A 16,733-nucleotide genomic window follows, 5' to 3' on the forward strand; every position below is an offset into this window, starting at 1 on the left:
TCTAATAATACTCACATATCAGTTTTTTCAATTATCCCATGACGGTAAAAGTTGAAAATATAATGGAAAATTAAAAAATATAATATGGCAGTAAAATCACAATATTTTTAATCAACACTGCACATATAATGAAATCATTTTATCTACACAACGTTGGATTGTTGTTATCATATTTGATTTTTATTCAATATTAGCTTCAATTTTATGTATTTTGAGACAATTAAAAAAATAAAAAATTATGATTTATATTTCAATTTGAAAATGTGTGAGACCAGCAAGAAGTCAATAAATAAAATGACAATTATCTCTTAAATTACTCCAACCGTCTCAGAAAGTTTGTCATATTTTTTTATTTTCGTATGTCCCACAAAATTTGTTACATTCACTTTTTACCATTGTTGGTAGTGGACCCTATATTCCACGTACTCATTCCACTAATTTTTTCAACTCACTTTTTATTACATTTCTTAAAATTTGTGTCCAATCAATATGTGATAAAATTTATGGAACAGAGGGAGTATGTGGTATGAACTTCTATCAATTACTACTATAATATATTTTATACTAATATTACACTAAAAAATAATTTAAAGAGTAATACTAAGGGAGTTTAAATTATTTTTTGAAATTACCTTTTATTGTAATATTATAATTGAGATTTATAAATTTAAATACATAATGACTTTCTAAAATTTGATAAATTTTTGTTAAAACAAATTATAACTAGAACTCATATCTCCTAACTGCAACCGACAAGCTTTAATTATTATTTTATATAAAATTTAAATGAGAATCCAATTTAATATAAAATTCTGAAATTTTAATTAGTAAGTAATTTATATATTTTAATGAGTAGCTTATCAATCATTATTTAAATAAAATTATAGTTCAACTTAAATCACCGAAAATATAAATTAGTTAGTGCGGCATGTATTGAATCTATTTGAAAAGAAAATATGGATTTGTTAGTTAGTGACTTAGTGCTTTATGTATTGAAGCCGGAGTATTTGAAAAGAGTTAAAGTATGTCAAATTTGAGCAAAACGTCGACGTATTCTACCACAGCAGGCCCTGCCGTGTTTCCTACCACAGCAGGGGGATCCTGCCCCGGTGAAGAACCCCTTCATTGAGAAAATGAGGCAGTGAAATCCCTAGAATTTCGCAGGCAAGTAATTTCCGTTTCCATTTATTGATCGTTCAATCAATATGATTGCAATTGCGCGCCGGAATCTCCCATTTTCATTTCTAAACCCTAATCCATTCCCTCTGCAACTCCAATCTTCCTTTCTCCCCCTCAATCCATTTCCATTCTAGTTCTAGGATCTCTGAAATTCACGATGTCTTGATCCATAACCACCAATTCCCCCCTGAACTGGCTTCACTAGCCGCATCACGCGTGACTAAATTCGGAACCCCCGAAAGAGCCGATTCCGTATTATCATTCCTAAAAGAGAACAGCTTTACCACTCCTCAGCTCCACAAATTGGTCCTCTACAGCCCTCTGATTCTAGGGTACACTGTTGAGCGATTGAATTCCAGATTGAAGTTGTTTCAAAATTTGGGGATTTCCTCTGAGGAGAATGCCAAGATAGTTTTCAGCAATCCAACGATTCTGCATTCGAGTATGTCGACCAAGATCATTCCCTCGTTATCGATTCTGAAGGGGCTATTGGGATCCAATGATGATGTAGCTCGGCTTTTGAAGAAATGCTCATGGTTTGTGACTGCTGATTTGGAGAAAACCTTGATGCCCAATGTGGAGACCTTGAAGAGCTGTGGTATACCGATGGAGCGCGTTCTTCACTTCCTCCACACTCACCCGAGGGGCTTCTTGGTGAGGTCGGACATCGTGAGGAAATCTGTGGGCAAGGCTGTGACATTCGGTGTCCCACACACTTCGTTGGCATTTATCCGAGCTGTCATTGTGTTCAATCACACGAGCGAAGGGATGTGGGAAGCCAAGCTGCAGACTCTCCGCAGATTAGGATTTGGGGATCATGACATACGCACGATTTTTAGGAAGCAGGCACAGGTTTTCTCAGCATCGGGGAAGAAAATGAGGGAGGTGATAGAGTTTCTGCTTGCTACCGGGAAGTACGATACATCCAGTATTGTGGCCTCTCCGTCAGCACTTGTGTGCAGTATCGAGAAGAGGCTTGAGCCGCGGATGCAGATTCTGATGCTTTTGGAGAGTCGGGATCTGATTAAGAAGTGGCCGTGTCTTGCAGTCGTTTCTACGTTGACAGATGCTAGATTTTTTTACAGATTCGTTCGGCCTCATTATGATTTGATTGATGATGAACACATCACGAAGCTATTTGTTGAAAGCATAAAGAAATGATGCTTGTAGAAGTGGTAGCTATGGAGTAGTAATGCCTAAGGAGGTATACATGTATCCGGCTTATTCATTCGTTGTTGTAGATATCAGCTGAAAATCGTAACGCTATGTAGTGTGTTCGTGTTCGTGTTCTGGCTTGTGATCGAGATAGTTTTGGCTTGCTAGTGATGTTGGAATGAACAAGATATTGAGGAATTGTCTAATTATTGATACGTGCCGTTTCCACATAAAAGTGGAATCCTGTGTTACATTAGAAGTAGAAGTGATGCAGATTATCCAAGAATCGAAGGCATTTTGCTTTACAGAAAAAGGATACTCCATCAATAAATTTCTATGAATTGGTTTAACGGAGCGAATACTATATAAAATGGGTGGAGTAATCGAAGATATAGCAGCATCCAAAATCCGATAAATCAAATCCGACAATTTGGTAGAACCGACCCGAAACTATACGAATTCGAAGGAGATATGATAGCATGTTAAATTTGCTATGTTAAATTTATGTGAAGCGAGCTCAATTATAAAAACTTATGATTTGATTAAGGTATTCACTGAAAATTATGGGTAGAGCTCTCCACCTAGCAAATTAAGGATTATATTTGGGCTCATATACTAAATTCCACTTTTAAGGGCCCAATTTTATGGGCTTAGATTCGACTGTATTTTGAAGGTGTAAAATAGTATAATTCTACTCATCTAATAAAATAGATTCTTCTGTTTTTTCGAGGTTTAAAATATACTCCACTTCTAATTGACACAGCTATCTACACTAAGTAGATGGTGGGAATGATCAAGATAATAATTTGAATGATTATATACTCATTTTCAATCATATTTATTTGTTTTAATTGAAGTGCTTCTAACATAGTGGATAAAGACAATGAAATGAGCCAATTTTATAAGGATAAAAAGGTCACTAGCCAACTGATCTCACATTAAAGAAAAAGTAATGTCATCTATGAATATGATCTATTTGTAAAGGAAATGTTTATCTATTTTGTCGGAGATAAGAAAGGGGAAATATCATACTCCATAATTCAAGATAAAAGGAAGAATATTAAGAAAATTAAAATTCCACGTGAATAAAATCGCCGACATGCATAAAAGGGTAAGAGATATATCCAAGTTCTAGATCATAGATGAATCCTAAACCCAAAAATCAAACGTTTTATTTATAAATAAAATCTTGGAAACAATTTTTGGGTCCCACTTTCATGAATGAATTTATTCAATTTTCAAGTTGTTTCTTTAGTGGCTTAACCAATTTTCTCAAATATATTCTTGCACAATTCCTTGGCATAAATTCGCCTCAATTCATGCAACATTGTATTTCACACGTTTTTTAATTGCCAATGTCGGTAGATGGATATGAAAAAAAAATCAAATATTCTTCATTCATCTACTTATCTTTATTTGTACAAAAAAAAATGCAATGAGAATCTCGAAGAGTTAATACAGTGTCTGTACATCTGAACATTATTTTGTGAAATTTATTGGTAATGGTATTAATTGTATTTTCAAATAATATATTGATACATAATTATATGGGCTTGGACAAAATCTTGAGCACATTTCTCATCTTGGCCCATTTGAGTAATGGGCCTAACCCAGTTTCTTAGTGTGATAGTTTCAATCATCTCGCAAACTCATTTCATTTATAACACATCCTGTTTATATGTAATAGTCTGCAAAAATCATTAACAAGTCGCGAAACTACATGAGAAAAGTTTTATATAAAATTATTTTGAGGATACAAGAGTCACTTTTCCATTGTTTCGGAGATCAAGCACTCTTATTACACCTTACGTTATAGACGTAAATAGATGTATACAATAACGTATAAATTAACGATCGATACTGATTACTCTACTATATGTAGTAAACTTTAAGATAAAAGGTACAACTAGGGAAACATAATATGATAAGGTAGAGAAAGATCTAGAATGGCCTACATACCAAGGATAAAAAAGTGTGGAAGCCAAGTGTTTCTACATAGTGTTTGAGCTATTTCCAATAGAGAAAAGCATTGTCATTTGCTATCACAAATGACATGTAAAGAAGCCCTAACACATATTGGCAACTATCAACTTATCATGATAAGAAATGGGATATACTTGGGATAAACTAGCTTTATTTTTTAATCAATATATCAATCAAATATAACTATTTATACACACACATATATATATATATATGGGCATGTTAGGGTGCCACCATCCCTTAAAATAACACCATACCACCATTCCCATTCCTAGCCAATCATTTGTACACGTGGACGAATAATAAACTGTCACGTGGTAAAAAAAGAAAAAGAAAATCTGAAAAACTCGGCCAGCAATTTGCTGGTCTTTATACAACAATATTTCTTGTCCAGCAATATCCGACACACTATACAACAATCCTGTGTAGTGTTTGTAATATTGATGTGTAGCGTTTATAATATTGCTGTATAAGTGGTGTTACGGTGTCATTTTAAGAGGGATTGTCATTTTAACACAAACCCCTCTCTCTCTCTATATATATATATATATAATGCATTAAAATTATAGTATCTCTCACATTATCTTGCTAAAGTAAATCACTATATCTTTCCTTTTTTAGAAAAAGCACTTGGACAATACTATAGTATATTTTTTCCTATCAAGTCCTACTAGAAGACACTAATAATTGGGTTTATTTAATTTATTTACGGTTTAATTGTCACTTACTCACTTATTATACGTCCTTTGACCTCGTAGGTACTTTATAGTTTATGATATGATCTTTAATTTGAAAATATTTAACTATCATACTAATTTGATGTTACATTTATGGCCCACTAGTTCAAATAATAAAATGTTATTCAAAGCTTTAGAATAATTAAATTTTTATTCTCTTGTATGAACTTAATTACATGTCAACTTGTTGAAATTTTGTGATTGAAATTACCATATTATCAAAACATTTATGGAACATTCCATGAGAGAAAATATCAAAAGGGTAGTGTGATATTTTTATTCACGTTTTAAATATTCCTAGCCAACGGAATTTCTAATCCTACAAAGATCTCATTGACAAAAGAAAAGGTGGCAAATTCTTGATCAAATGGAGTGTATTAATTGACCACCAAACATTTTTGGTTGGTTACACATAAAATACCTATATTTAAATTGAACATTATATATGCACATAAAATCTTGTTTTGTACTATGACTTTTCATAATGCGAAATATATTAATATTAATTAAAGTTGTGAAACTTACGACAAACTTTGTGTCTAGAATTATATATAATACACATGATCGTTCATTTGTCGCTATAGAAGTGTTCTATTTGGAGACAAATTTAATCTTGTTTCGAATTAATGTCTTATTTTATGAATTTATGGTTTAATTATGTCAAATTTCTCACTGCATTATCGTCATAATGTCGGTAATGTAAATTCTTTAATAATAGTAGTACAATTATTTCTTAATTGTTAATTTCTTATGATAAAAAACACATGAGGTTTAGCTAGAATCTTAGATAGAAAGAAATCAAATTTGGATTTTTGATTCGCAACGCATGCGCGAGGTTTGTCTTATCAAATGAGAAAAGTAGGTATCAAATCAAGATTTGGTGTATAACTTTATTAGATTCTTGATTTCCCCTTCCAAATTAGATTCTATTAGTATTAGTATTGTGTGTGTGTGTGTGTTTTTTTTTTTATTTCTTTTCATTTCTTAATTGAATTTTTCTGAAAATAAATGTCAACTTGGTTGAGGCATGCTACATAGTATATTCCAAAGATTGCTCTTTTCTTGAAGGCATACTGTACTACATGTTTTGGTTTTACACTATCCGAACTTGGAATGACACTTCTGTTAAGTGCAATGATGGATTCATAAAACATAACTCATGAGATTGACAAAGCAAAAAAGGTTGTGAGCGGCATTGGAAAGGCAGTGTCGTGATTGTCGTTGACGATATATGGCAGACAAAGAAACGAAGTAAATTCTAACCCCAAAGAGTTGAGACATAATTACCATATCACGGGCTTAATTAGCATATATTTTTGCGGCTCACAGTCATAGTTGTGGTGTCTGGCCCTACCTAGATTTGCCATTGTGTGTTATAAAATATCGCATTTGAGTTGGCAGATCATAAAGCTGCTTAGTAAAACTATATAGTAATTAACTTCGTGAAATAACCTTAAAAAGAAAATCGCAAAACCCAGATTTAATTAACAATGTAGAAAACTACAATTTACTTGATTTAAAGATAATAACACAATACTTATATATACTCCTACATTCGAGAAAGTTTAATGCTTTTTAGGGATCAATATTATCTTTTAGTAACTGTCTTAATCGTATATTGCCTTTAGAATTCCGTTTTACAAATAAAATACTGCATATAATATATAAAAGTATACTTTTTTCTTTTTCTTTTTTTTTTTTAATTTGAGAATTGAGATGCTATTATTCTATTAGTGGTCGGCGTGGTTTCCTTAAAAAGGCTCGTGAAGAACTGAAGAGCTGTGGAATTTGGTAGTGTCAAAAGGTTAACATGTTCAATTTGTGTTAAGAGAATTATATAAACCATATTAATTAGTTTTCTTATACTACGAAAACTAGTTCAAATTTATAGACCGACACGTTGTCAATTTTGTTCTTAGGAATCTTATTTGCAACTATTGTTGTCCATCGTCAAATTAAAAAAGTGAGATTTGAACCAATGTAGAATTGAAAAGGGAGAAATTACTGGGAAGTAGTGTATAAAAATGCTAAAAGTCAGTAGCTGGCGAGTAGGGTTCACCATAACTGGTGGTACATTAGGCCTAGAGATGTGAGATTTACGTATTTTGGTATATGGAACCTAGATTATACATTGTTTTAGACGTGATCTAGTTTTATGATAAGGATTTTGTATGTGTAAAAATTAAATAAGAAGATTGATTCTATTGTAAATAATTTTTATAAATAGATAAAAATACAAAAATGCTAATACAAATCTGAAGAAGGTGAGTCTAAAAACAACATCATAGTATCACATCAAAACTTGCCTCATGAGACCAAAAAAAAAGTGTCACCAAAAAGACTCGAGAGATAACTAATCACTGACCATTCAAAATAAACAACATAAAGAGACACTGATTCCGATTCGATACATGATAATACAAACACACAGACACCCCATAACACTCAATAAGAACACACTCAAAGCATCTCATTTGATATATTCTTACACGGGACAAATCTACTAAACATTCATAGATCTAGAATCCATCACATATGCATTTCACACTAAGGTGACATTGGAATCTTATCATCTCCATGATTGAAATTAATATGTAATCCGAAAGCATAAAATGAAGAAAAATGCAGTCATGATTACATAATGATACACATTCTAAGAAGGAGATGGTACAATTATTTTCTCTAGGAATTCTCTAGTATCATTGCAACTTGGCTTGAAGTAATTATGACCTAGTAACCTATATATCTACTTTACACTTTAGGTAATAACATTTGTGGCCAAATAATTGATAGCCCAAATATTCCTAACATCTTATTAAAGTGCACCTTGTAATAGCATCTCAATAATTACATTGATGCTAAACTCTTGATTATATTTTCAAATGGTGTCGTGTCTCTTAACCAAAAATAGAAAGGAGTAACAAAAGTGGAAGCACTAGCTTGTATCATATTCTCACTACATAACAAATTAAGTTAATTGGTGCACTAATGTGTAGGCCAACATAGGGCGGTGAAGGACTTTTAATCATATGAATATGTAAGAATAATATAAATAATAAGAGTACTAGCTAGTTTCTATAATGAATCTAAAATCTATATATTCCTCATTAAAATTTAAAAAGACTAGGGGTTCTCAACACTATACTAATTATAAAATGTTCAAAGTCAAACATATAGGCAAAACCCACATTTTATCCAAAATCATTACCAAAAATTTCACTTGTTCTACTCTTACAAGTTACACCAATATAGTACCTACATTTAAATTTTAATTTAATAATATAAAAGCTTAGGATTTTAATATAAAAACATATGAAGATGGGGGAGAGGTGTAGGCAAAATAGATCTTTTAATTTGTTTGTGGGAGTGGTGGTAAAAGTGGGTCAAGCAAATTAGGGTCTTAACCAAAGGGTAGTGGGCCCAGATGAATCATATCAAAGTCATAACACTAAGTGGACGGGCCCACATTTCGTCTACGTTTCTCTTCATCTCAATGGGCCCTTTTTATTTTTCGGTAGTTTTTTCTGTTGTTTTGGTGGTATATATACAATTAATTAATTATTTTCCATTGCATGTAATTTATTATGAGTATTTTAGTGATATTAATATGATTTTTATTAAATAATTAAGTTTGAGATCTATAAATTTGTTTAATGTGTTAGCTTTTATTAATTTATTTCTCTCTATGCAATAACATTTTCAAAATTTGTTAAATTTATGTAGATTGAGTTTTAATTTTTTTTATTCAAAATAAATCTTGTGAAACGTTTTATTAGGTATTCCACGTTAAATGTCTAGCTCTTAATATATCCTATTATATGGAAGTTAGGTTTCATTTGGCATTATTCAAATGATTTAATAAGATTTTTTCCAATCTTATATTCAAAGATTCACACCTTCATCGACCTCGAATCTTTTAACTTGCCTAACTTTCTTTTTGACTATAACTTTATGAGATGATTTGGTTATTTTCTTTCAACGAATCTGAATGTCGTGGTAGAATTTCAGTTAACTATATAAATTTTTTAATAATAATTCTAGTGTCGGTTATAATACATAAATAATAGTAAGAAAAAGTAATAATTCGAAAAGGATGAAGAATTCTTAGACCTTAATCTCTCTGATATCCGAAATCAAGCTCGATTCTTCTGCTATTTTATTTTGGAAAATTGGAGTTTGATACCTTTAAAAGGAGCTAATAATGCCAATTTGAGAATTTTCAGTTATTTGATGAGTATTTATTATTATTATTATTATTATTATTATTATTATTATTATTTCATAATTACCAATGGTATTTACTGGTGGCTCAGTGACTAATCCACGCGCTGATTTTAGGCACCTCAATGGGTGTCAATGGGAGGGACAACTAACCGATGAGTATTTATATTATTGTTAGTACATCCAATTATTAAGAGCAAGTGACTCTCATAATTTATAATAATAATAATGAAATAGTTAATTATCTAATATGACACAAGTCACACAATATTCCCAAATTTGTTTTAATCACAAGGATATAAAAACTTTGCAACTACAATATCTCAGATGGTATAACTATTTCCCTTTTGCAGTTATAGCATTCCCACTTTTCAATGAACTTTGATACCATGAAAATTGTAATTACAATAAAATTAAAATTAGTATTTCATAAATAAATTAATATTACGGAGTGCCTAATTTTTTATGGAAACAAAAATTAAAGACTGCATTCAGGAGTACATTAACTAGTGACATACAAACTATGGTGTAAATGACAATAATACAACAGTTAAATTTATTCAAACCTAATTTCCTTTTGACATGTGGTTTTTCTAGCAACATCGAATTCTCGTTGCTTTTTTCATTGAATTTATGGATTCTGAAATTGACATTCTTGGCAATGGAAAAATACCAAAATTCCTTGTCCCTATTAATAGACAGCTCATTCCATAATATTTACTACTCCTATTTATTTTCTTTTTGAGGAACTTTACTTATGCATGTTATAAGCAAATAATATCTACATTATATATTTAAGTAAATTTATAGTAATACTGATACATATACTGTCAATTCTATTTATAGAAATTTCTCCGTGAAGTTAACAATATTCACCATTTCAAAACTCGCCCATTTCATACACATATATAGACTTAATTATATTTTTAAAATTCCATATAACTTGGTTTCAACTTTTGGAAATATAGATATGTTAATGTGGCTAATATTTACCCCTCACAAAAAAATATTAGGAGTACTATCAATCATCATAAAGCATAACATTGACATCCACGATTCTTGAATGTATACATATTTCAATTTAGTGCTAAAAAATTACACATACAATGTGCGTGAACCAGAAAGTGGACTCCCCTAAATATATTAATAAAATGTTCAAAACATTTCAATCATACTTTACATTTGTCAAAAGGTTTCAACTTTCCAAACAAATAATTGTCAAGAAGTGGTTAAGGTCCTAATAAGGGAACTTGATTCTTAATTAGTTAAATAAAAAAAGACCAATTGTTTTGTTTTGCTGACTCAAATGAAAATCAGACAGCAAAGAAATTGACAAAAAAAAGGAATAAATTTTTTTGAAGTGTCAAATGTAGAGAGCTGCTGGTTTCTTAGACAACAGGTTTGGTTGAAGTTGTTAGTTTTAATAAAGTGGCTGCAAAATTTAGTATACAAAATATTATGATTCTCATGCAAAATAATTTATTTTTGTCAATTCAATTCATAACGCATGGGTAGAAATTTTGCAATATATATAAGGACAAACATTGACTAACTAATTAAATGGTCTCGAATATAAATGTTTAATTTGAATTCATGACATGTGACCCCTATTATTTTATTGGATATTTTCAATTTGTCATTTGTTCAAAAATATCAATGTAGCATGTTTACTGAAAAATAAAATGTTAAGAAATAATTCTAGTTAGTACTATCATCTAATTGTTGTGAAAATATTAGATTTTTGGTAGTATTAGAAAAAAACCTATTATTCAAATATTTACATGCAAGATCCATTTTTCAGATATATAGATTATACTAGTATTAACCTTTTTATGCATATGATGTGTGCAAACTGCAAACTAACTCATGGAATCATAAGACAGATTCATAATATTTTGAATAATATACGTAAGTCGTTCTGTCATATATATAGACATTTTTCATTAAAGAAATCAAAGCAATATAGCTTTCATCATGAAATTTGGTAGCTTAGATTAATTTGTTTTTTCATTTTAGAAAAATAAACCATCTCATATTAATTATGGTTTTCCAGTCGTCAAACTTATACTAATATTAATTACTCCCTCCGTCCCTTAAATTTTATCAATTTTTTTTATTTCCATCCGACTCACAAAATTTGTCACATTTCACTTTTTACCATTTTTGGTATTGTACCCCAAATTACACTAACTCATTTCAATTAACATTTTATTATAAAACTAATTTATATAAATATGACTCACTCTCCACTAATTTTTTCAGCTCGATTTTTATTATATTTCTTAAAATTCACGCCCGACCAAAGTGTGACAAAATTTAAGGGACGGAAGAAAGGAGTAATTCTTGGAAATATAGTATCTTCTAGAACATGGTTTAATTGCCCTGCCCATAGATTTTCTTAAACTATTAAAATGGGATTCCTACTTTTAAATTCCATTAATTGTGACCATTAGATCGCAGCTATGCGTATTCTAAGAACTTCAAACTGTCCAATAAGGAATACCCACGACAACAATTCGATTATTGGATATAAGATTGAAATTATTTAAGGCACATCTTATAGTAAAAGAAATATTTTAGGAAATATGAATTGAATCGACACCATACTTTGTTTGAATTATTAAGTTTGATCAAGTTTTTTCACGCATTAAATAGGGAATATGTTTGTAAAATATTATATAAAGTAGATTTTATATTTGGTGGTCATTTTATAAAAAAATGGGTCATATTTATTGAAATATTAAACAATGTTATTAGTGGTCACGGTATACTAAAACCTACTAAATCAGTAAATCACATCAACCAAAACACACACACACACGTACGGTCATATTACACTTTCATTTAAATACTAACCTCTAATTACTTTTTTAAATTATTACTTTCTTTCATCAATGATTCCCGATTTGACTTAGATAATTCTCACTAATGCACACAATGGATCTAACCATCTTTTCTTTTTTGAATAATAAAAAGTTTTGATACTTTTTCTTCTTCATAATTCTAGTAATTTAAAACATATATTCTCTCAAATAACAATAAATGAAATGCACATTATTGGAAGTAACGATGTTAAACTCGAATAATAAACAAGATATTATATGAATTGAAATTGAGATTCTTTGTCATGCAAAGAAAATTACACAAAAAAGATTAAAAGAAAACCAGAGTAATAAATAAAATAAAAACCTAATGTCCTTGTTTTACTTATTTATTTATGTTAATGTGATTCACTATCTTTGTTAAGGTCTAAGACACTCATAATTAATCTGGAAAACAAGTGGGAGCTCCACCCAAAAATATTACTCCTACTAGTTTAAAATACTACTCCATAATCCAACTTTCTCTCTTGAAGTGCAATAACCCAATGATTTTTTTGGTATCACCGATTATTTTTCAACTTATAAATTATTGGTATGTCGCACACTCCTCCATGTATCCAAGTTTTTTATTTCTTTTATAACGGTGAATATCAGAATATTGATTAATAAACTTTGTTGTTTACATAAAAAAGAGCACATTATCAGGGACAAAATAGTACTATAAAGTTTGATCAAATTCAGCAAATTCGAATTTTGGTCGTCCATGTATAATGTAATACTGTTGGTGTTTTTCAAACAAATGTCATCATTTTTTAATAAATAGACGACATCCTTTAACTTATTAGTGGTGATATCAACGTTTGATTTCATGGATGTCATATAAGACAATTCAGCATGAATACTGTGAACAAAATCCAACCTTTTCTAATTAATATTTATAATTGCAAGACAAACTAAAATTTGACAAAATTTCATGAAATTAATAGGAAATTTATTCTAAAAATGTATATTAGAAATCGGTAGAAAACAGAAGGAAAATAGTAAAAAGATTTGAACATGGGATCCAACCCTCTTGCATTAAGTGGGTACTAATTTAGAGCGTTCATTAAATTATTGCTATATAGGAGTATATGCGACATGATAATAAATTCCCCTAGTATTTACATTGGATTCCACTTAATTTATCATCTTTATACATTCTTTGAATTGATCAATTTGACTTAATTAGGACATGTTGATTGTCCAACCTTTATCGTGTATATATACATTCACACTATTTAGCTAAAATAGCTAAATACATAAAAAGAGAAAAAGCAACACAAAGAACCCCAAACATTTTGCATTTCCTCTATTATGTCTCTTAATTTCATATATAATCAATAAAAAAATTATTTCAAGCTTGCAAGTTGCAAGAAGCTATTGTGCGAATATTTCGGCAAATTGACGACCCTATGTGGAGTGAAAATATGATTACTTTTTTTTAAGAGAAACTGGTCAACTATGAACTTTTGTCAAAATTTAGTATTTCCTACGAATTTTAAAATTAGTCTAAAATATCACAAACTTTATAAAATATATCAAATTTAAAAAAAAAATTAAAATTAGAAAAATTGCAAGCAGAGTGCGTGTCATGCACTCGCACTCTGACTAGGTGCGAGTTGCGACTTACGACCCTTGAGCCTTAGGCGAGGCTCAATCCTCTGGCTCTCCATTCCATAATGGCGGTAAGCCTCGGCATATAAGGGTGGCTTGCGAGTCGAGCCGTTGTTGCCAATGCCTTAGCGATCGTGGGCCCGATCGACATACCTACACGTGTCACTATCCCCATGCAACATGCCTTGGATCTCAAAATAGTCTACACGAATAATACGAGAATGTAAAACTTATCACTATTTTAAATATTGTGGGGTCCAAGCATAATTCTAAAATAAATATAATAAAGGTGGTAAAAGAAAAGTTGGAATACTTCGTCTCATAATGCCTTCTACTAAGTTACTTATAAATTGATCACACCCCACCTTCCCTTTCTCACTTCTCCCACATTTTTCATTCACTTATTCTCTCACAATCTAGCACCCCATATTCCTCCCTCTTCTTCCTCCTCTTCTTCTGCTGCTGCATATTTTACCTCAACGCAATGACGAACCAAAAAATGGTCATTCCCGACGCGAAATCGGGCATCCCGATGGCCTTCCCCATCGCAATGCCCGATTCGGCCCTTTTCCCGCTCAATGGAAACCTCTTCCCAGTGAAAAAACTACTCAAGAAGCTCGCACCCAATGCGAACGGAGCCAGGATCAATGCCTTGCTCGACTCCATGAGGGCCTCCTCCCCCACACGGAGGCCCTTGGATGGCGAGGACCACGGCTCTTGGAATGTAAGTCCCACTAAAATTCCTTGTCCTTTTTTTTTTCTTTTACTACATATGTCTGTCAAGACAGTAGTACAAGTCAAATTGTCAAGTACTGCTATCTTGACAGTTTTGTAATGTGTGTGGCTGACGCACGTGTGTGTTTCTGCTCGTGCGCGCAGCCCCACCACCCGTCAGCTCTGACCATGTTCGAGGAGTTCACGGCTGCCGCCAAAGGCAAACAGATTGTCGTGTTCTTGGACTACGACGGCACTCTCTCCCCCATCGTCGAGGACCCTGACCGCGCCTTCATCACTAGCGAGGTTCGTCGCCGTCGCCGTCGCTGTCGATAATTTTAAAAGAATGGTAACTAAATATTACTACTTTTTTTTGTGTGATCAGATGAGAGAAGCTGTGAGAGACGTTGCGAAATTGTTCCCATCTGCCATTGTTAGTGGGAGATGCAGAGCTAAGGTACATTTAATTTCAATTTATAACCCAATAAATTAAATCAATTTACTATAAATTAACATTCTTGAAAACATTATTTCAATTTAATTTGCATTTTTTAGGTGTACGATTTCGTAAAATTGTCGGAGCTTTACTACGCCGGTAGCCATGGAATGGACATTAAAGGGCCATCAAAAAGGCATATGTCACAAAGAAAAGTGAGTGAAAAATGAATTTATTTGATTACTATTGTCACAAAATTTATTTTTCTTGGACAAATTATCTTATGTTTAATGTATGTAATGTTCAGGGAAATCAAACTGTGCTCTGCCAGCCTGCAAGGGCATTTCTGCCTATAATTGATGAGGTAGGCTTATTTTTAACAAAATACTAGTGTACTAAAATTTTCAGTAAGTAGTTAAATTTGTCTAATAATTTAGTTGAAATTTTATTTTTCAGGTATACAGAGCTTTGATAGAGCAAGTGAAGCACATTCCTGGAGCTAAAGTGGAGAACAACAGATTCTGTCTCTCCGTTCACTACCGTTGCGTGGAGGAAAATGTGCGAAAACGTAACCTTCATTTTCGCCAAAAATTTGAAATATTTATTTTGAATGTTGCGCGACGGACTCAACTTGAAAAATGTTTTTATTTTGCAGAAATGGGTCGAGTTGGCAGATCAAGTTAAGTTGGTGATCAAGGACTACTCGCAGCTCAGGCTGAATCACGGTAGAAAAGTATTCGAGATTCGGCCAACTATCAAGTGGGACAAGGGGAATGCGGTTGAGTTCTTGTTGGAATCGTTGGGATACGATGAGTCGAGTGATGTGTTGCCTATCTACATAGGCGACGACAGAACTGACGAAGATGCATTTAGAGTAAGTTGTGATTTAGCACGTGCGATAGAGTTTTTATTTTTATATGATTGATTGAATGTTTGATATAAATATTGTGTTTTATTTAGGTTTTGCGAGAAAGGGGTCAAGGACTAGGAATCCTAGTTTCGAAGGCTCCAAAGGAAACAAATGCCTCCTACACTTTGCAAGAACCAACCGAGGCAAGTAGCACACAAAAACAAATTGTAACAAACTACTAATTAAATTAATATAACTACTTGAACTATAGTCTATTTTTAAGTGTTATTAACATTTTAATGTATGATATTTTTGACAGGTCATGCACTTCTTAAGACGCTTGGTGGAGTGGAAGAAGTTGTCCTTGCTAAGACACTAGTAAGAGTTCTTGTGTGTGTGTGTGTGTGTGTGTGAGAGAGAGAGAGAGAGAGAGAGAGAGATTTGTAGAGAGATATAACCTTGTCCTAATTGATTTAATTATGAGGGATAGGGGTGAATTTCCCTAATTGCTCTTTTTCTTTTTCTTTTCTATTTTTTATATTTTTATTTTTGTAATATTTCAATTGTGATTGATCCCAAAGGGGTTGATGTTTATTGGATGAGATTCAGTATCTTGATGTCGGTACCAAATCTAGCAAGTCTCAAGTCTCATCCTTAAATTAATTATTGTAATAATTTTTATCAGGATGAAAGGAAATTACATAATATAATATGGCGCAGTTAATGTTTATTTCAAAAGGTAAAATAAACTCTTGACAATAAATAATACTAAAAAATAAATAAAGAATAATAAAGATGAAATTGAAATAAATTATTAAAAATATAATTAAAGAATATATATACTCTACTTTCGAATTAATCTAATAACAATATTTATCAAAAAAAAGTGAAATTTTATTTAAATATACCTATAAGTCCTAATTTAATAAAATAAACTATTGACAATAATAAAAAAACAAATAATGCATACTAAAGTGAAATTT

At 31.5% G+C, this 16,733-nt stretch overlaps 1 protein-coding gene and 1 pseudogene across 1 annotated transcript; both read left to right on the forward strand.

Annotated features, from left to right (window-relative positions):
- Positions 1 to 988: 988 nt before the first annotated feature.
- On the forward strand, positions 989 to 2,549 carry LOC125220823 (transcription termination factor MTERF8, chloroplastic-like; annotated as a pseudogene).
- An 11,574-nt stretch (positions 2,550 to 14,123) lies between these two features.
- LOC125223234 (putative trehalose-phosphate phosphatase D) lies at positions 14,124 to 16,380 on the forward strand. Its single transcript, XM_048126281.2, has 9 exons — positions 14,124 to 14,474; positions 14,630 to 14,770; positions 14,850 to 14,921; positions 15,020 to 15,115; positions 15,208 to 15,264; positions 15,357 to 15,458; positions 15,556 to 15,774; positions 15,861 to 15,953; positions 16,070 to 16,380. Exons 1-9 carry the CDS (start codon positions 14,235 to 14,237, stop codon positions 16,127 to 16,129), a joined length of 1,080 nt encoding a protein of 359 aa, XP_047982238.1. The 5' UTR covers positions 14,124 to 14,234; the 3' UTR covers positions 16,130 to 16,380.
- The last annotated feature ends 353 nt before the right edge of the window (positions 16,381 to 16,733 follow it).

Source organism: Salvia hispanica, chromosome 1 (assembly GCF_029641045.1).
Source record: "Salvia hispanica isolate PSC_SH4W2 chromosome 1, Shi_PSC_v1, whole genome shotgun sequence".
Lineage (NCBI taxonomy): Eukaryota > Viridiplantae > Streptophyta > Magnoliopsida > Lamiales > Lamiaceae > Salvia > Salvia hispanica.

What these genes read in the sequence shown, in the direction of transcription:
- LOC125223234 (XM_048126281.2), top strand. Translation starts at nt 14,235, where the DNA reads ATGACGAACCAAAAAATGGTCATTCCCGACGCGAAATCGGGCATCCCG. An exon ending in AGGACCACGGCTCTTGGAAT is followed by an intron (nt 14,475 to 14,629) that starts GTAAGTCCCACT and finishes TCGTGCGCGCAG; the next exon opens with CCCCACCACCCGTCAGCTCT. An exon ending in GCGCCTTCATCACTAGCGAG is followed by an intron (nt 14,771 to 14,849) that starts GTTCGTCGCCGT and finishes TTGTGTGATCAG; the next exon opens with ATGAGAGAAGCTGTGAGAGA.